General features: G+C 48.6%; 1 protein-coding gene across 1 annotated transcript in view; it reads right to left on the bottom strand.

Moving 5' to 3' along the window:
* The window catches only part of ALMS1 (ALMS1 centrosome and basal body associated protein), a 67,145-nt gene extending 51,844 nt beyond the window's left edge, over nucleotides 1–15,301 (bottom strand). The window contains exons 1-2 of the mRNA XM_062619978.1: nucleotides 15,016–15,301; nucleotides 1,460–1,594 (exon numbers count right to left, since the gene is read on the bottom strand). Of these exons, the coding sequence (XP_062475962.1) occupies nucleotides 1,460–1,594; nucleotides 15,016–15,042 (162 nt within the window). The 5' untranslated portion in view covers nucleotides 15,043–15,301. The remainder of the gene's footprint in view (nucleotides 1–1,459; nucleotides 1,595–15,015) is intronic.
* Between the last annotated feature and the right edge of the window lie 5,961 nt (nucleotides 15,302–21,262).

The following is a 21,262-nucleotide window of genomic DNA, read 5'->3' on the forward strand; positions in this document are numbered from 1 at the left end:
TAAACTGACCAAAGAGGTATTCCATACCACAGCACGTCATGCCCAGGATGCAGAACTGGAGGCAGTTACCCGGAAGGGCTAGGTCATTGCTTGGTTGGGCTGGGTATCGGTCGGTGGGTGGTGAGCAGCTGTATTCTCTTCCCTTGTTATTTCCCTTATCATTATTGGTGGTAGCAGTAGTGATTTGTGTTATACCTTAGTTACTGATCTCAACCCATGGGAGTCACATCCTTTCGATTCTCCTCCCCATCTCTCCAGGAGCAGGGTGGGGGGGAAAGGGGGGAATGAGCTGCATGGCTGACTGGGCTTAAACCACAACAATTTGGAAATACAAGTTTTTAATCAATTCAGTTGTTTCAAAACAATAGCGATGTTATGCAATTCTCAGAGTAATCAAATACTTGGCAGTACATCCAGCAGACAGAAGTGTGACTATAGTTGGACTTGATGATCTTAAAGGTCTTTGCAATCTAGTGGATTCTGTGATTCTGTGACTGTATCCTGATGTGAGTACAGTCTTCCTTAATCACACACTGAACACATCATTAAAACTAAGGTCTAAAAGGAGTCAGATCTCACACAGACTAGAGCATGGCTCTGTGCTAACATCCAAATCGGGGGTTGGAGCTGGCTGATCTTCAGGTCCTTTCCAACCCAAACCATTCTATGATTCTATTTTGAAGTAGACAGATCTGACAACTTAAGAGGCAGTAGCAGGACCAGGGTTACAGCAAATTACAAATGGAAACCAGCTCAAAGATAGTGTTGTGATGAAAATACTACACTAGGTTTATATTAGTGTATATTCTAGGTTTATAGCCTGAAAACAGAAGAATAAGGAAAAACAATCATTAAACTACTGCGGATTCTGTGATTCTATGAAAACTGAATGGATTACAGAATCTCCTCTGTCAGTTTAAAGCCATTTCCCCTTGGCCTGTCCCTACAGGCCCTTGTCCCAAGCCCCTCTCCAGCTTTCCTGCAGCCCCTTTAGGCACTGGAGCTGCTCTCAGGTCTCCCCTTCAGGAGCCTTCCCTTCTCCAGGCTGCCCCAGCCCAGCTCTCTCAGCCTGGCTCCAGAGCAGAGCTGCTCCAGCCCTCGCAGCATCTCCATGGCCTCCTCTGGCCTCGCTCCAACAGCTCCACGTCCCTCTTGTGCTGCTGCCCCAGAGCTGGATCAGGACTGCAGGGGGGGTCTCCCCAGAGCACAGCAGAGGGGCAGGATCCCCTCCCTGAGCTGCTGCTCTCGCTCCAGATGTGATCCAAGTGCTGCAAAGCTTTTTGACAACTGGACTGATGACTTGCCAGAGTTCACAACAATCTTTCTCTGCGGTTCCAAGATGCAGAACCACACACCTCTACAGGGCAAGGACAGTAGAGGCCTAAATTACATAGATAAAGCACTTCATATTATTTTCCATCTTTCAATCACAAGCAAAAAGAAAGCACAATGCAAATACCCATTTAATGGCTGTTTCCCGACGTATTGCTTCTCCAAGGGACATCCCACTGGTAGCTGATACCTGGGTTTCACTACTGCTGTGGCTTAAGGCTTCCTCCTCCCAGCCATGATGTGGTGGAGTTGTTGCAATGGGCTAAAAGAAACAACATGTGGGTTTAAAACCAATTTTTTAGTATTTCAATATATTCATATATTAAATCAAGGTCAAGGAAGCATATAAAATAATCAAGGCATCCTCAGTGCTGAAAGTGGGACGTCTACCTCAATGTGTGACTTGAATCCCATCCAGAGTCCCACAACTTCACTAAAACAGGGATGTTCTTTGCCACTTTAGATCCCAAAATCCAGCTTTCTGGAATCATGTTTTTCTGCACATTAGCCAATTATTTCTGAGGGCCAGAAGCGTATTTCTTGTTCCCAACCCATACAGGTGCAGTGCAAAGTAAATCACAACATATCAAAGAGACCCATCACCTTGATGCAAGTCTAGTTCTGCCATTTGTCCTGATGATTTATTAACAGTGGTTGTTAAAACAGGGGGGTTAACAGCAAACTTATTTATTACATTAAAACCAAAAGGGGTTTACTTCTATCTATGTTTTAAACTGAATTTTAAAAGCCATCTTATGTAACTACCTTAGAGCAAGTCTAGGTTGGTTTCTATATTATAATTCGGCAATACCTGCCATCCTTTGAGAGCAGGAATTGAAGCTGCATTGCACTGCTGCCTAGAAAGGCAGCTGGAACATTTTCCTCCCCACACAGTAACAGAGGAAGTTGCTCTGAAGTGGGAATGGAATTTCTCTTCTAGAATATCCCATGCCTGAGGTCTCTGTAACAGCTTTCCACAGACAAGACAAAGCCAGCTCCAAACACAATGGGATAGAACTGCAAAAATAGACATTTTTGGAACACCAAGATTTAGCCCAAACAAAAATGTTCCAGAAAAGGAAGTATTGGCTTAAAAACAGCCCCTAGAGACTGGCACAGGAGAACATCAGGTAACGTTATTAATGCAGCAATTTAACATGAAGCCTCATCCAGGAGAGGGATTTGTGGCTCCCCCCATCTCTAAAGCCCTCCCTTGTCCTCCTCCTGTTCCTCATGGCAACTCCCATTCCAGTTTGATTTATTAATAGTAATTTTTCTAAAGCCTCAGAGGTAGCTTTTAGTGCCCAGGGTAGGGAAAGGGGGGATCCAAAGAACAACACAGCAAGAGCAAGCAGGGCAGGGGGAAGCTCCCCAACACCTACTCCTGTACCATGAGTTGTGCATCTACCATCTGGTGGTATTTGCCTGCTGAGAGAGTTACAGTGACCCAGAAGGTGATGAGTTATGTGTGAAGGGCAGAGGAGGGCACAGACTGAGAAAAGGAGAGGGTCAGAGAGAAAGCAGCAGTTACTTCCTAGAAGCTTGACTTCCATGTGAATAATCCCAGACTGGTTTGGGTTGGAAGGGACCTTAAATCTCATCCAACTCCAACCCCTGCCACAGGCAGGGACCCCTTCCACTAGAGCAGCTTGCTCCAAGCTGCTGCGTCCAACCTGGCCTTGAACACTGCCAGGGATGGGGCAGCCACAGCTTCTCTGGGCACCCTGTGCCAGCGCCTCAGCACCCTCCCAGGGAAGAGCTTCTGCCTAAAAGCTCATCTCAGTCTCCCCTCGGGAAGGTTAAAGCTATTCCCCTTGTCCTGTCCCTACATCCGTTGTCCCAAGCCCCTCTCCAGCTTTCCTGCAGCCCCTTCAGGCACTGGAGCTGCTCTCAGGTCTCCCCTTCAGGAGCCTTCTCTTCTCCAGGCTGCCCCAGCCCAGCTCTCTCAGCCTGGCTCCAGAGCAGAGCTGCTCCAGCCCTCACAGCATCTCCATGGCCTCCTCTGGCCTCCCTCCAACAGCTCCACGTCCCTCTTGTGCTGCTGCCCCAGAGCTGGATCAGGGCTGCAGGGGGATCTCCCCTTAGCACAGCAAAGGGGCAGGATCCCCTCCCTCGATTGCTGCTCACCCAAACTTCCAGAATTTCAGTACCATTTCCTACCTTAAACCCTTCCACCAAACAGCCTCACAGAAACAGACACACAACAGAACTGTTCGTACAGGTCAATGTCGACTAGATTACTTGGAATTCACGAATATTTTTGCCCAAGTTGAGAAGAGCTGTAGCACTCAAAAGGAAAACATTTACTACTGATCATGTGCAAATCACACTGGTGAAACTGGGGCTCAACCAGGCAGAAACTACTCATCTAAATTAATTCCCTGCACAAAATAAGTTTGTTTGGGCTTTGTAGAGGGACTGAACATAATAATGGCAGCCTGTATGCATATATTCAATCCCTCTTGCATTCCCCTGGCTCCTGTGGTTCATACTAATCAACTAAAAGAAGGAGCACTAAAGTATGTGTGACAATAGCTTGAAAGGTAAAAGCATTCCCGGTAGCGGTTTGGTAATTTAATTAAGGCCTGTTATAGAATATTTGGGTTTACAATGTGCATCTTCAGAAAAGGGCAATTTTATTAATCCAGCTGGAAATGAACAGTTGGGTAAAGGACTGGGTGTGATTAGAAAAGCAATTCCAAAACCAGGTACTGATTGTATTTAGATACACTGAGCAGAGCTGATGGAGTGGGTGGTGTAGAGGGTATCAGAAGGGATGAGTAATGACAGCATTCAAGATGCATACAATGAACAAAACACTACACAAGCCAACTGTGCATGTTATGTGCAGGTTACTCTTCAGTCTCCCCTTTTTTATAATGACCTTCTTCAGCCTGTGGCGAGCTATTTCTCTCCAAAGCATTTAATTACTCATGTACCTGTCAACCACTTCAGTTATAATCCCTTTTCTGTGCTGCACCACTGGCATCGCAGCATTCCCTCACTCTATCCACCAGCATGGAGAGGAAGCACATGGCATGAAGAGCATTCCTCAGTTCCCAAAGCCTCCTGATTAACCTGCTTTCAGAGAGAAATTGGCAGCCTAAAAAAAATATGACCAAGATAATAATGTCATTAAACCTTAAAGCCAAACTTTGCATTTGAGCTTTCTTCCATACAGTTTCAATGCACCTGGTATGGCACGTTCAAATAACATGAAAAATATATCATCTGAACAGATTTGTTCTACCTGTAGCTTCATATCTTTTACCAAAATCTTTGATGATAGAATGAATAAGAAAAGCACAATTCACTCTCAAATGGAGTCAGAAAGAAAATTCCTTGGAGGGTTCCCCAAGTCTTAGGCAAATGGGGCTAAAATGAGAGCACAGAAGGATAAAGTACAAGTGAGCTCCACACTGGGGGAGTCTTTGTTCCAGAAGTACTTTCCCCTTCCCAACACTCCCTGAACACTCAGTTTTTAAACCCCGTTCATAGAATCATAGAATATTTTGGGATGGAAAGGACCTTAAGATCATCCAGTTCCAAGCCCCCTGCCATGGGCACGGACACCTCACAGTGAATCTCCCATTCTAATCTCCCATTAGAATTTCAAATAGGTTTGACAAGACTTATTTGGGGGAACAGAGCCAGAAGTGTACCATATTTGGAATCATCCAGAAGGGATTCTAATGAGTTAGGATGCAATTACTACAAATAGCAATATTCTGGAAGATTCAGAGTAGTTATATATCCAGTGCTTCCAAAGGCTCAGATACTCAGTTCCCCAAAAGAGCAGGAAGGAACTGAAGTAGTACTACTGTTGCTGAGATCATTCAAGTAGCACCTTCCATGCAAAGGCCCCAAGATGTTTTATCAGCACTGATTCACACCATGACTTTAGAGTGTGCCTGATAAATATTTATCTCCCTGTTGTACACAAAGTTCCCTTAGTGTACAACAACACAGCAAATCAGCAGCACAGCTCATCCGCTGAGTATCTTATCAGCCCATAGTGGCACGTGTCTTACTTGATGCTCTAAAATTTCATCTGTCTTAGCCTGCAAGTTGTGAGAGAAAGTCAAAAAGAACAACTACAGACAGCATCATGAGCCAAGAAGATTAAAGCATGAATGAGAACATGAACTAAGATAACAGAACGGTTTGCGTTGGAAGGGAACTTAAAGCCCACCCAGATCCAACCCCTGCCACAGGCAGGGACCCCTTCCACTAGAGCAGCTTGCTCCAAGCCCCTGGGTCCAACCTGGCCTTGAACCCTGCCAGGGATGGGGCAGCCACAGCTTCTCTGGGCACTCAGCATCCTCACAGGGAAGAGCTTTTGCCTAACAGCTCCCCTCTGACAGGTTAAAGCCATTCCCCTTGGCCTATCCCTACAGACCCCTATCAAAAGGGAGACGGAGAACCACTTCCCTGTGAGGGTGGTGAGGTGCTGGCACAGCTTGAGCTACCCCAGTAACAAGAGGACCTTAAGGAAAGATGATCGGCTCCTGAAGTCAAATACTTCCCACACAGGTCAGATTCTCCTGCTACCACCCGAGTTTGGTCTGCATTTTCACATAACCAGTGCCCCAGAAGCGGCAGCGCTTCAGGCCCACACACTCCTCCTCAGCAGCATCTTCTCCCGCTTCCTCATGGATTTAGCATTGCTCTTTAAAGGAACCTGCTACACATTAACCAAACACCCGAGAGAACCAAGCCACTGGGGCCTGGTGGGTTTGCAGTGGAAGGAAGCAGACAAACAGCAGCAGGTTCTGCTTCATTATTTCATGTTTAATCCCCATAGCAAAGAGCAGTATTAAGGAACCAACATAATGGAAGAAATCTACTACATATTAGGACTGTGTGCACCATGGTACATAAAGCAGTTGCAAGCAACATGTTAGGGTTTAGTAAATTAGTATAATCATCTCTGAGGGCTTCCATGTAATTAAACTCAAATGAAGAACATTTACAAGGTTTTTCTTCCTGAGATCCAATACATCAAAGATAGATTTTGCTGCTAAATCCATAATGAGAGGAAAAGACAAAAATAAAGCTGAACAACTACAACCACCCCCACACAACACAGTGCCATTAACTTAAATGGTAGCAACAGCAATTCCTGTTTGGTATTAACTGATGCTACATTTCATAGAACGAAATAGGAATGCTTCTCAGGTTTGAAACGTGAGTTGCCAGACTCAGCACTCCTTACTGAGTTCTGACCCATGCAGCAATGGAAATATCACACTAAAAATATCACATAAGGAAAAACAGCACAACAAAAAGAGAGGTCTCGTGCTGAGCAACATGGTCTAGTGAAAGGTGTCCCTGCTTGTGGCAGGGGGTTGGAACTGGATGATCTTGTAAGATCCCTTCCAACCAAAATCAGACTGTGATTCTAACCACAAGGAAAAAGATCTAGAGAGATAAAAAATCATAGAATCAACTAGGCCAGTAAAAACCTTTAAGATCATCAGGTCCAACCATGAAAGTCCTTAATGGGACATAGAATCATAGAATAGTTAGGGTTGGAAAGGACCTTAAGATCATCCAGTTCCAATCCCCCTGCCATGGGCAGGGACACCTCACACTAAACCATGGCACCCAAGGCTCTGTCCAACCTGGCCTTGAACACCGCCAGGGATGGAGCATTCACAACCTCCCTGGGCAACCCATTCCAGTGCCTCACCACCTTCACTGTAAAGAACTTCTTCCTTATATCCAGTCTAAACTTCCCCTGTTTCAGTTTGAACCCGTTACCCCTTGTCCTGTCACTACAGTCCCTAATGAAGAGTCCCTCCCCACCATCCCTATAGCCCCCCTTCAGACACTGGAAGCTGCTCTGAGGTCTCCATGCAGCCTTCTCTTGTCCAGGCTGAACAGCCCCAATATGGGAAAGAACTCCCTAGATAAGCAGTTCTAAAAGTGTGACCTTCTCAAAACATCATATATTTGGGCCTGGAGGGACAGGCCAAGGGGAATGGCTTGAACCTGCCAGAGGGGAGACTGAGATGAGCTCTTAGGCAGAAGCTCTTCCCTGGGAGGGTGCTGAGGCACTGGCACAGGGTGCCCAGAGAAGCTGTGGCTGCCCCATCCCTGGCAGCGTTCAAGGGCAGGTTGGACACAGGGGCTTGGAGCAAGCTGCTCTAGTGGAAGGTGTCCCTGCCCGTGGCAAGGGCTGGGACCTGGATGAGCTTTAAGGTCCCTTCTGTCACAAACCACTCTGGGATTCTATGAAATACACTAATTTCTTTCAAATACTTCATTTTGCCTCATTTCTCCCTCCTAAAAATAAAAAAAAAAAAATCAGAGGCTCATGGCTAATTCAGTATAAATCAATGTTTCACCTCCCATCTGAACATGCAGCTGGAAAAACAGGCAGCAGAGCTTAGGACCAACTTTTCACTCCTCAGGAAGCACTTGCACTAAATTAAGGTCATCACCAGCAATGCAAGTAGAATCATAGAATTGTTAGGGTCAGAAAGGACCTTAAGATCATCTGGTTCCACCCCCTTTACTGGATTTCATCTTGCTAACTCCAGGACCTATTTTAACCCATCTGCCAAGAACAATCCCCATTCTGATACCATTTCCCACAGTATTTATTACTTTAGCACACCTTTACTGACCTATTCACTACATCTCACCATCTACTAACAAAGTATTTTCATTGATGAATCACGTAACAGGAATGAGCCAGGAAAAATCATCAAAAGCTGCACCTGAAATGCCTTCCAAACATGCTGCCTATTTTCTTAGTTCATCCCAAGATCAAAAACACAATCATACTCCACCACCTCTTCAGCTACTAGATCACTGACCCTCTCAAAGATGGCCATGAACCAGGTTTGAAATAAACTGTTTGTAAGAGTCCCGCAGGGTATTTTCTTTCTTTATTTCAAGTGGTTTCAAATAATTTGTTCTAAATTCTTCTACTTCTGAGCTTTTATGTTCTATTCCTAGTGGATAAAGAAGCATACAATAGAAAACCCACAATTAATGAATAATTAAACATCTATTTCAGACAAGGATGAATTTGGCTGTATGTACAACTAAATGCAGACACAGAGAAGGCTCCATCCTACAAATCCCAGGCACATTTGCTGATAACTGGACCCAAAGGATGTACCACTGAAATCCTCTCACTGGAGGCTCCTTTAGAGCTGTACAACTCATACTACCTTCTGAAAGGTTCTAGTTTTGCTTTGTCCATTGGCTTATGTTTAATCATTACTGGATAATGACTTTTTAAAAGCTATAAAAGCTGTCACAAAACCTAAATGAAGCTTTCCAGCCTGTATCGTGGCTCTTACCCCAGCGTGGGAAGGCTGAGGAAAAAGAAGAAAGCCAAGGTGTGAGCTCGCACTCTCACCTGCATGTACTGACAGTGCAGTGTGAGCCTCATGCCACTTGGAGTCAGCAACACTGCAGGGCAACGACTGCCCCAGCGCAGAGAAAGAGCAAAGAACAGGCAGAAACAAGCGCATCTTTACAGCTAAACCATGGAACTGGCCACCCTGTCCCTGAGGACCAAAGGAACTATTGTGCCAGAACACAGGCGATGTAGGTCACAGCTCTATACCCACCTGCTCATTTCATGGAGCAGTTATTGGCTTGTAATGAAGGGTTGAGGAAAAGCAAAGTGAATGTTGTGCAAAAAAAAAAAAGCATCTCGGAGGCTATATGCAAGCTCAGAATTAATTCCTTTCATGCTACCTCAATGCAACTCGATCTCACAATAACCCAACAATTTAATGTATCATAGCTTTATAGTCTGTATGAACCCTGCTTCATCACACAATACACTGCGTGGGATAGGCTGAAATCATTCTAGAAAGGCAATTTTACACAATAATGTTTAGGTTTGGGGTTTGATTGGTTTGTTACACAATAAACACTGAATTTATATTTACATAATAGACACTGACAGTGCAAAAATTGCTGTCACACAACTTGGAATCTATCAAAAATAGTAGTTTCCACTGTCAACCTTCTAACACCAATAGATTGAGATGAGCTCTTAGGCAGAAGCTCTTCCCTCTGAGGGTGCTGAGGCGCTGGCACAGGATGCCCGAGAAGCTGTGGCTGCCCCATCCCTGGCAGTGTTCAAGGTCAGGCTGGACATAAGGGCTTGGAGCAAGCTGCTCTAGTGGAAGGTGGCCCTGCCCGTGGCAGGGGTTGGAGCTGGAGGAGCTTTAAGGTCCCCTCCTACCCACACCAGTCTGGGGTTACCTTTAAGGAACATCCCAAGTGGAAAATTCATCACTGCTGATCTGCAGTGACTCTCCCAGGAATGCAGGGCTTCCGAGGCTGGCAGCACCTCCCTGTTCAGCCACACCCCAGCCATGGGCACTGAACACAATCTGAAAGCTGATTACTGTAATACACACTAATGCCCAAATCAGTTTTATTCGGGTAATCAGGGTGTAACTGAAGTTAAGGGACCTCTGCATGTCACCTAGGCCAACCTTCTCCTCAAAGCAGGGCTAACTTCCAGGCTAGATCAGATTCCCCAGGCCTCATCTTCTCAGCTTCTATTTCCAAGCATGAAGGCTCCATCACCTTTGTGGAGTCCTGGTCCAGCACTTCACCATCCTCTTCATATAAAAGAATTTCCCTGTCTCCAGTCAGACCTTCTCCTTACTATAACACATCACCAGTGCTACTTGTCCTGTCACTGTGCACCTCCAAGACTCTTTCTTTGCCTTCCTGTCCTGGGTTCATTAGTAGCAGCCATTCTTCTCCTTCTTAGTAGCTGGTGCAGTGCTGTGTTTTGACTTTCAGCCTGGGAACAGCGTTGATAACACCGATGTTTTTAGTTGTTGCTCAGGAATGTTTACTCTTTCTGAGTCTCATGCTCTGCCAGGGAGGAGGGGAAGCTGGGAGGAAGCAGAGACAGGACACCTGACCCAAACTGACCAAAGAGATATTCCATACCACAGCACGTCATGCCCAGTATATAAACTGGGGGCAGTTACCTGGAAGGGCCAGATCACTGCTGGGTCGGGCTGGCTATCGGTCGGTGGGTGGTGAGCGGTTGTATTCTCTTCCCTTGTTATTTCCCTTATTATTGGTGGCAGCAGCAGTGGTTTGTGTTATACCTTAGTATATATACCTGGACTGTTCTTATCTCAACCCGTGGGAGTTACATTCTTTCGATTCGCCTCCCCATCCCTCTGGGAGCTGGGGGGAGGAAAGGGGTAGGGAAGTGAGCGAACAGCTATGTGGTTTCTCTGGGTTGCCAACAGGGCTTAAACCACGACACTTCCCTGAATTCCTCTTCCAGCAGGGAAGCACCACTGCCAGACCCTCACCTTCACCCTCCTCCTTCCTTACAGACAAACCTAACCTCTGCAGCTTCTCACACACCACGTGCTCCAGCCTTTGACCATCTTGGTGGCCTCCACCAGCTGCAGTCCATGGTGCTGACCTCTTGCTTGCACTGGCAACCCAGAATAGGAGAGAAGATCCAGCTGTGGCCCAGAGGAGGGAATATTCAGTTCCCTCAACTGCTAATTATGCTTCTATTTATGCAGTCCAATGCATGGCTAGCTTTCATTGCAGGAGAGTGCTCTGTCACCTAACATTCAACTTGCTGCCCACAGGCCTTCAGGCTCTCCTCCAAAGGGCCACCAGTCAGTGCTTATGTCCAGGGACGTTCCTTCTCAGTCAAAAAGGCTCTGTATTTTTCATAGATGAAGCTCATGAGATTCCTCCTGGGCCATTAATCCAGCTTTGCCAAGGTCCCTCTGTGTGGGAGCACCATCCTCCAGTGTATCATCCACTCCCTCCAATGTGCTGTCATCCACAGACTGAACAGGAGTGCATCCCCCATCCACCTAGGTCACCAGTGGTGATGTGACACAGCATTAGCCCAAGGACTGACCCCCAGAGGAACATCACCAGTTGGATTTTGAACATCTGACTGGTTGAATTGGGCAGCAGTTCTTCAGGTCCTCTTTCCTGCCCTTCTTGAAAAAAGGCACAACATGAACCTTCCTGCAGTTATTACAAACACCTCCTAGTTATTACAGCCTTTCAAAGATGATAGAAAGGGGTCACCAGCCAGCTCAACCACTTCATCAGATACACCCCATCCAGCCATATGGATTATACATGTCCATCTTACCTAAGCAGTCACTTCCATAAACCTCCTCCACACCAGGCACTCCTCACCCACAAGCTCTTCTACCAGGCTCGCAGAGCAAGGAAGAAGATCAAAAAGAAACTAGAGGTTTATCCTATTTCTTGGCAACTCTTTCTGTTAATTCAGAACTAATTAGTTTGGGTTTCATAGAGCAGCTCAGTCAGAGGGGATCTCAAAGATCATCTAGCCCAGTCTCTCCTGGGAAAGGCAGTGTAGATGAAAGCCTAATTTCCAGTTACAAGAACATACTAAATTCCCAACATGTAACCACTGCTACAGCCACCTCAGCAACCTAACAGCTAATAATGAAAACTTCACTTTCTCCCAGGCAACAACTTCTTCTCTCCTTACTGCAAATAAAGACAAAATTCAGCTTCACATAAGGTAGCTTGGCCATTTTTTTTGCCCAGGAAATTGCTCGCTGTCCAAATCCTAACTCCAACAGGAGCATTTAACAGCATTCCTGAGTGCTTTTATGTAATGAGAAGGTCAGCTACTCCTTTACATTCTCACGTCTGGGCCACTGAAAAAGCAGATTTTGAATCATTTTTTGTTAGTTTGTTGTGATCATAGTTCCAAGAGCTGTAATTGCGTTGTGCTGTCCTCTGAGCTTTAAGAAAATGCTCATTCCTTTCTCTTTTCCATGCTAAACTGGCACTAAAATTAAGGTGCCTCTGTCAGTTCATACTTTGATGTTTCTGCTTAGCTTTAAAAAAAGAGAAAGGAGATAGAAAAAGTTCTATGAATGATTGACTTCCTGGGATACAGATGGCAATCTGCAGCATTAAAGAATGAGAACCAAAACCTTGATCCTCCTGGAGCTTATTTATAATACTTAATGCTTAGCTAAATGTAGGATCAAATCATCCTCATAATCAAAAATAACCTGAAAGAGGGAACAGATGAAGTATTTCCACTGATAAAAGAAGAAAGAGCACACACAGTGCAAAGTATCACTGTGGTGGTTACAGAATTTCTTCTCACTCTTGCAGTCTGATGCCCACAAGTTCTATAATGCCTTTAAGTTATCATCAATGGCACTTTGGCAGGAAGATATCCCAGTCTCTTTTCAGTAAGTACAAACTTGAAGTAAGAGTTAAGTAGATGTTTCTTAAGGCAATTTTAAGCATAATTACACAGCTGCTGTAATATGTGCCAAAATTACACAGAGGCAATAACATGCTACCCAGGCACAGCATCACAGGTCACATCTTCCCATAGGTGAGATGGGGCTTGCTGATTTATGTGGCACTCGTGAAACCACAGTGTTGCATGGCACAAGATACAAACATCGTGTTTCAGTGTTACTCTCTCTTTCTCAATTGAAATTAGAGCTAAAATAGTCTCTTGCAATAGAAACAGACACTAAAGGTGTAAGAGGAGCCATACTACAACAGGAATAAGACTGTTTGGCCTACTATCTGTCTGCACCTGCATCCCCTTGACCCAGAAGAACAGCAGCACATGAGCAGCAAGCTTGGCTCAGCTCCATCAGATATTCCCAGAGCTGAGCTCTGGTTGTCAGAGCAGCAAATAACCACAGTGCAAAACACAGACAAGGAAGCAACCAACGGCCACTGTGAAACAGCCAAGCTGACACCTAAAATGGATCAAAACAACGGGCCTGAGATAGATACCCCATCCTTGGCAGCATCCATGGCCAGGCTAGATGGGGCTTGGAGCAACTGGTCTAGTGGAAGGTTCCCGTGCACTGGATGAGCTTTAAAGTAAGAAACAAGAGGCAAAGTCACCAGTCTATAACATCATATACAATTTTGAATCATAAAGTGTGAAATTGGCCTGTACATCAGCACTCCAATCAACTTCTTTTCCACTTAGACTAGACACAAAATATACACATTAGTGAAAGAGCCACCCCTTCTATTCCATGGCAAATCAGCCTGCTTGAAAACACATGGTGAAGGTCCTTCCGCAGAAGACTTTCGGAAACTGAACTAAGACTACTCTGAGTTCCCATATTCACATATTCATTATGGCCAGACTTGCCTTTAACACATCGTGTTGACTCACATGGCTGTTTCCATTCTTTGGTTTAGTTTCTATTATTTTTCCTGTTAAGACTGAAGCCTGTACCCATCCATGGTTCTTCCCAGGGAACATAAGTAAAGGCTGATAAGGCATCTACCACTGGTTACCATTTGGCTGTTGTGCACACAAGTTCCTTCAGAACTCTGGGATGAACGCTTGGAGCAATCGCCTCATAACTTCCCATTTTGGGTTCCCCTCTTACACGTTTCCTAATAAAGAACCGTGGAACTGACACCCATAAACATCTCCAGACCAAAGTGTCCAACACCAGCTCTTCAAATACCATGCACAAACATGCTTGCCAACAGTTTCATAGAATCCCAGACTGGTTTGTGATGGAAGGGACCTTAAAGCTCACCCAGCTCCAACCCCTGCCATGGGCAGGGACCCCGTCCACTAGAGCAGCTTGCTCCAAGCCCCTGTGTCCAACCTGGCCTTGAACACTGCCAGGGATGGGGCAGCCACAGCTTCTCTGGGCACCCTGTGCCAGTGCCTCAGCACCCTCACAGGGAAGAGCTTCTGCCTAAGAGCTCATCTCAGTCTCCCCTCGGGCAGGTTCAAGCCATTCCCCTTGGCCTGTCCCTACATCCCTTGTCCCAAGCCCCTCTCCAGCTTTCCTGCAGCCCCTTTAGGCACTGGAGCTGCTCTAGGGTCTCCCCTTCAGGAGCCTTCTCTTGTCCAGGCTGACCCAGCCCAGGTCTCTCAGCCTGAGCTTGCACTCAGTTCGCAAGAGTGAGAACTTGTGCAGCTGCTACAAGCCCTGTGCACCTCAGGAAACCACCATGAGAAAAGCAACACACTTCAGCATAGTGCAAGACCACAGGGAGAAGCTTCCCACTGCTCTCAGAAGGGACGAAGTCAGGAGGACACTAACAGGAGAATGTGGCAGGATGCACTGGGGGACACAGGTTCCCCATGGCCGCCCTCTTCCCCATCTCCAGCACTGAGTGAACACAGCACAGTGCACAGAAACAGGTAGGAGCCTTAGGAGATAAATGGCTCCAACGAGGCACTCCGAGTTCCCAGAAGGGTTACAGGCCAAGCCTGCTTCAACCCTGGCTTGGTCTCTAACCCTCTCCAGGGCAGAATAAGGCACAAAGGAAACAGAACAGACACACACCCCTCCTTCCATGAGGGGATGAAGAAGCAGACCGGTTACATCCACCCTTCTCCCAGGGGATAACCCAGGGAATGGCGAGGAACCAAGGCGGTCACTTCCCTCCTCTTCTGCAGCAGATAAGAGGGCTCTGGTGGGTTCCATGCCCCTTTTGCGAGGCACAACCACCCGCATCAAGACCCCCTTCCCGCGGCAGAACCCGGCCGGTTCCCACCACACTCCGGCTGAACGCATAAACACGAGTGAACCACCGCACTCCTGCAGGCCGGAGACGGCGTGAGGGGCTCCTCAGCGCTGCCAGCACCTCCCTGACACGTCAGCCCCCGAACCCCGCCGGCCCCATGCCCTCCTCACACTCCGTACTCACACGAACCCGCTCCTCCCGGGGCTCCATGGCCGCAGCCCGCCCGCCCCGGCTCTCCTCACGGCGAGCCCGCCCCGCCCCGCCCCTGCGCGCATGCGCCGCCGCCCTAGCAACGCTCCCCGTCGTTAGGGACTCGCTGCCGGGTACCGCTTCCCCTTCCGCCTCCTGCGCATGCGCAGTGGCGCCCCGAGGGGCCGTTGGTGGACGGGGCGGGGCTGAGGGAGAGCGAGGCTGCGTTTTGGCGCGCAAAGGAGGGGAGAGTGCCCGGATGTTAGCGGGGCTTGAGGGGAGGGGAATGGGGATGGGGATGGGAATGGGAGTGGGGATGGGAATGGGAATGGGGATGGGAATGGGAGTGGGGATGGGAATGGGAATGGGGATGGGAATGGGAGTGGGGATGGGAATGGGAGTGGGAATGGGAATGGGGATGGGAGGGGGAATGGGAATGGGGATGGGAATGGGAGTGGGAGTGGGAATGTGAGTGGGAGTGGGGATGGGGATGGGAATGGGAGTGGGAATGTGAGTGGGAGTGGGGATGGGAATGGGAATGGGGATGGGAGTGGGAATGTGAGTGGGAGTGGGGATGGGAATGGGAATGGGGATGGGAGTGGGAGTGGGAATGGGAGTGGGAGTGGGAATGGGAGTGGGAGTGGGGATGGGAATGGGAGTGGGGATGGGAATGGGAGTGGCAATGGGAGTGGCAATGGGGATGGGAGGGGGAATGGGGATGGGAATGGGAGTGGGATAGATGGGGATGGGAGTGGGAATGGGGATGGGAGGGGGAATGGGGATGGGAATGGGAATAGGGATGGGAGTGGGGATGGGGAGGGAATGGGAGGGGGAATGGGAATGGGAGGGGGAATGGGAGTGGGGATGGGAATGGGGCTGGGAGGGGGAATGGGAGTGGGGATGGGGATGGGAGGGGGAATGGGGATGGGGATGGGGATGGGGTCAGAGTCAGGGATGGGGATGGGGTCGGAGTCGGGGATGGGGTCAGAGTCGGGGATGGTGTCTCCATACAGAAGCCGGCCTCGGAGCTATCCGCTGGATCAGAGTGGTATGGAAGCAGCTGCGCAGTGAGCGGGGATGGATGTGAATAAGGGGGTCTTCAAAGGAGTGCGGTGGCTGCGTGCTTTTGCTGTGATAAAGAGTGGTTTTCCTGCGCCTCTGTGCCAGTGCGCTCATGGAGGGGTGATGCCTGGTGATAGTGAGGTGATCATAGGATCCTAGAATGGGTTGGGTTGGAAAGGACCTGAACATCATCCAGATCCAACCTGTGCCAGCACCTCAGCACCCTCAGAGGGAAGAACTTCCTTAGATCTAACATGAATCTCCCATTTAAGCTGTAACCCATTACCCCTTGTCCTGTCACTGCAGTCCTGATGAAGAGAAATGATCCTTCTGCAGGATCTTGGCCTTGGGTAAAAGGCAGAAGCTCTTCCCCATGAGGGTGCTGAGGCGCTGGCACAGGGTGCCCAGAGAAGCTGTGGCTGCCCCATCCCTGGCAGTGCTCAAGGCCAGGTTGGACACAGGGGCTTGGAGCAAGCTGCTCCAGTGGAAGGGGTCCCTGCCTGTGGCAGGGGTTGGAGCTGGAGGAGCCTTAAGGTTGCTTCCAACCCAAACCAGGCTGGGATTTTATAGTGTTGGCATTACCAAGGAATACGATGCAATTCCCAGTGGGAAGCCCATTCCCCTTGCTCAGACCTCCCCACCATGGAGGTGTTCTGTCAATGCCGCTGTCAGGGACTCTTTTCCCAGGTGGACTGGCAAAGTGCAGGCCTCAGTTTTGGGGATCTGCTCTGCTGCCTGGGCAGGCAGAGCAGCTGAGATGAGCCCCTGATGGACCCCTTTATGCCTGGGTCTGGACTCCCTGCACTGCTTCCCTTTGGGTGCCATGGAGGAAGGAGGAGCTCTGCTTTTCCCCTAACACAGCCATAATGCCCCCCGAGGCATTCAGTGCTAACACTTTATGTTTCAGCTGGCTGTCAGCAAGGGTGAGGAAGGAATTCCCCTTAAAACCACCACCATCCAGCTGTATTTGACGTACTTACCTTCCTCTACAGCACTAAGAGCTGGTGACAGTTGAAGCCGGAGCAGCAGAAGATGCAGCTCATTGATCTGGCAGGGAACTGACAGTCCTTCCCTATGGCTCAAGAGTGAGAGGAGTCCCCAGGGTCAGGTACTGCAGCTTCACAACCCATGTTGCACAGACAGAATGCCATTTAATCATTCATAAAGTTATCGAGCCCCTTCTCAAAAGCAATTAAGCTTCTGTGTGGTTGGCATAAGCAATACATCCATCTGTCCGTGTGGATATAGCTCCAGACTGTCCATAGGAGACAATAAAAAGGGAGAAGCTGAAGCAGACTGAAAAATAAAGGCTCCTCCATAACATTTTCTGGCTCTGGAGTTCCTTATTCCCCTCGTAGCAGTTATCAGCCATGTATCCAACGTAACATCTCCCAAAAGGCAGCGTGCATGTTCATTTTTGTCTGCATTAGTTCCACACTGAACGGGGTGTTAATTCCACAGTGGATAAATGGGAACGCTGAAGTACGTCAGGGCAAAACATTCCTTCAAATAATTAAAGCTCTGACAAGAACATGCGGCTTCAGATCCAAAGCCATCTCCTGTTACAGATGCAATTAAATGTGTTGGAATTAGACTGACGGTTTATGCACAGCCCCAAAATCACCACCTCATAATTTAGGAGTGAGGCTTAAGGAAGCAGCACAAGGAGGGGGGGTGTGCCTGGGTGATGGGGTGAGGAAGAGGCATGAGAAAGGAAATATCGCTGCAAGAAGCAGAGATTCCATGTTTGCTTTCCCTGGGAAACACAAGCAATAGCCTGCTTGATTTCACTGCCATTTCTCCCTCATTACAGCAGTACAGGGCGCAGGATTGAGCCCGTAGCACTAATAACAATCCCAAATGTCATCTGTGACATTAGCCTTTCTCAGCTGCGAGTGACTGAAGGGCCCCTCTTGTCACACAATACAGGAATTCTGTCATTCCCTTTATTTTTAGAAGAGCAATTCACAGGCAGCGAGGGGAGGAGGAAGGGTTTTCGGAGTGTTTATCACTTACACATCACACAGGAAGCTGTTCACAGTCTTTATTAATTTGCTAACAATATCCAGAGACTTACTCAGTCTGAGATGCAATATGTGAAAATCCTTCCCAGGGAAATGTCACTCGGCATGAGAACCAGAGAGGAATGCTAATAAAAGGCCATCCCTGTGGAAGATGTTCAGAGAGATCCAGACCTGACCAGCCCTGCTGGGTTCTGCATCCCCCAAAGCCCTGTTTGGCACAAGGCCTTTCAAAGGTGAAATGTGATTAAAGGTGAAATAGAATGGAGATTAGCAATACAGCAGTTGAATGTGCTAATTCATAGAATCCCAGCCTGGTTTGGGTTGGAAGGGGCCTTAAACCTCATCTAGTTCCAACCCCTGCCACAGGCAGGGACCCCTTCCACTAGAGCAGCTTGCTCCAAGCCCCTGTGTCCAACCTGGCCTTGAACACTGCCAGGGATGGGGCAGCCACAGCTTCTCTGGGCACCCTGTGCCAGCGCCTCAGCACCCTCACAAGGAAGAGCTTCTGCCTAAGAGCTCATCTCAGTCTCCCCTCTGGCAGGTTCAAGCCATTCCCCTTGGCCTGTCCCTACATCCCTTGTCCCAAGCCCCTCTCCAGCTTTCCTGCAGCCCCTTTAGGCACTGGAGCTGCTCTCAGGTCTCCCCTTGAGGAGCCTTCTCTTGTCCAGGCTGCCCCAGCCCAGCTCTCTCAGCCTGGCTCCAGAGCAGAGCTGCTCCAGCCCTCGCAGCATCTCCATGGCCTCCTCTGGCCTTGCTCCAACAGCTCCACGTCCCTCTTGTGCTGCTGCCCCAGAGCTGGATCAGGGCTGCAGGGGGAGGTTCCCTGGAGCACAGCACAAGGAGAGAATCCCTTCCCTTGAGGTATCTCAAGAACCTCATGGAGCTGGCTCCTCTCTGCCTTTTCCAGGCTTGTGAGTGAAAAGTTTATGTGACTTAGTGGGAGAGACCGAGATGATCTCTATATAGAATCATAGAATCACAGAATCGTTAGGGTTGGAAAGGACCTGAAGATCATCCAGTTCCAACCCCCTGCCATGGGCAGGGACACCTCACACTAAACCATGGCACCCAAGGCCTCATCCAACCTGGCCTTGAACGCTGCCAGGGATGGAGCATTCACAACCTCTCTGGGCAACCCATTCCAGTGCCTCACCACCCTCACAGGAAAGAATTTCCTCCTTAGATCCAATCTAAACTTCCCCTGTTTACGTTTGAACCCGTCACCCCTTGTCCTGTCACTACAGTCCCCAATGAAGAGTCCCTCCCCACCATCCCTATAGGCCCCCTTCGGATACTGGAAGCTGCTCTGAGGTCTCCACGCAGCCTTCTCTTCTCCAGGCTGAACAGCCCCAACTTCCTCAGCCTGTCTTCATACAGGAGGTGCTCCAGCCCCTGATCATCCTCGTGGCCTCCTCTGGACTTGTTCCAACAGTTCCATGTCCTTTTTATGTTGAGGACCCCAGAACTGCACACAATGCTCCAGGTGAGGTCTCACAAGAGCAGAGCAGAGGGGCAGGATCACCTCCTTGGACCTGCTGGTCACGCTCCTTTGGATGCAGCCCAGGATACGGTTGCTTTCTGGGCTGTGAGCGCACACTGCAGCCAGCTCATGTTCATTTTCTCATCGACCAACACCCCCCAAGTCCTTCTCCACAGGGCTGCTCTGATTCTGTTCTTTGCCCAACCTGTAGCTGTGCCTGGGATTGCAAAGATTTGGTTAAAAAATATGAGGCAAAAAAAGCAAGTAAGGGAAGCTAAAGTGTGTCAGTGAGCAGAAGGGTGGGCAGCACGGAGAAAGAACATGCTCATACACAAGAAGCCTGATTAGGTGATTCAATTAGTGAAAGGACAGTGGGAGTGCTCCATTGAAAGAAGAGCTGTAATGTGTATGTATTAGTATAAGTAAAGGAGTTCAGCCTGCAGGTGCAGGACATGAAACCAGGTATTAGGATGATGATAATAACGACGTAGAGCTCATGATAGAGCTTATGATAGAGCGCAGGCACCAAAGAGTCAGTGCTGCTCAGGGAACATGGAAATGAGTGTGTGAATGGGGAGGCTGTGCTTCATGCTGTGGTTTATTCGGCTGGAGAAATAGGAACTGGAAGGGGTGGGACAGAACCAGTGAAGGTCAATATGACTTGTAGGAAAGCTGGGAAAAGATTTTTCTCCTCGTTGTCTGCAGTAGCACCAGCAATCTGCCATAATCTGCCTCGGAGAGACATGGATTTGATGGATGGACCACACAGTGGAAAAGGAATTGTCTGTATGGTCGCACTCAAAGAGTTGGGGGTGAATGGCTCAATCTCCAAGTGGAGACCAGTGAGGAGTGGTGTTCCTCAGGGGTCAGTGTTAGGACTGATCACGTTCAACGTCTTTGTTGGCGACATGGACACTAGGATGATGCCCCCTCAGTGAGTCTGCCAATGACACTGAGCTGTGTGGTGACATTGATAAGCTGGGTGGAAGGGATGGGATCCAGAGGGACCTGGACAAGCTGGGGAGGTGGTACCATGTGAACCTGATGGAGTTCAACAAGGCCAAGTGCAAGGTCTTGCCCCTGGGTCAGGACAATCTCAAGCATAAACACAGGCTGGGGGTGATGGGATGGAGCAGCCCCAAGGAGAAGGACCTGGGGGTCCTTCCATTCTATTGAATGACCAAATGTCTGGGGGCGTCCAGGCCGTTCTCTGATTCTGTGGTAATTGCTCAAATACTGTCAGAGAAAGGAGGCTTTATTAGCTCATTCTGTCTAAATCAGATTGAGGGATGAATAGAATCAGGGCTTAACTGACATTTCCAATCCCAAAAGAGCAGATCAGGATTAAACCTAGAACACTGTTTAATGAGATAAAATGAGCTGAGGAACTTGGCCCAGCATCACTCTGCCAGCCTCAGGCACCTAACTGGATATTTAAGCTGGGACAAAGATTGATCCACAGTCCCTTATTGAGGTGCAGGATCCCAGACTGGTTTGGGTTGGAAGGGGCCTTAAAGCTCCTCCAGTTCCAACCCCTGCCACGGGCAGGGACCCCTTCCACTAGAGCAGCTTGCTCCAAGCCCCTGTGTCCAACCTGGCCTTGAACACTGCCAGGGATGGGGCAGCCACAGCTTCTCTGGGCACCCTGTGCCAGCGCCTCAGCACCCTCACAGGG

This window comes from Pezoporus occidentalis, unplaced genomic scaffold (genome assembly GCF_034315485.1).
Source record: "Pezoporus occidentalis ecotype Australia unplaced genomic scaffold, CSIRO_AGI_Poc_V1 ctg217, whole genome shotgun sequence".
NCBI classification, from domain to species: domain Eukaryota; kingdom Metazoa; phylum Chordata; class Aves; order Psittaciformes; family Psittacidae; genus Pezoporus; species Pezoporus occidentalis.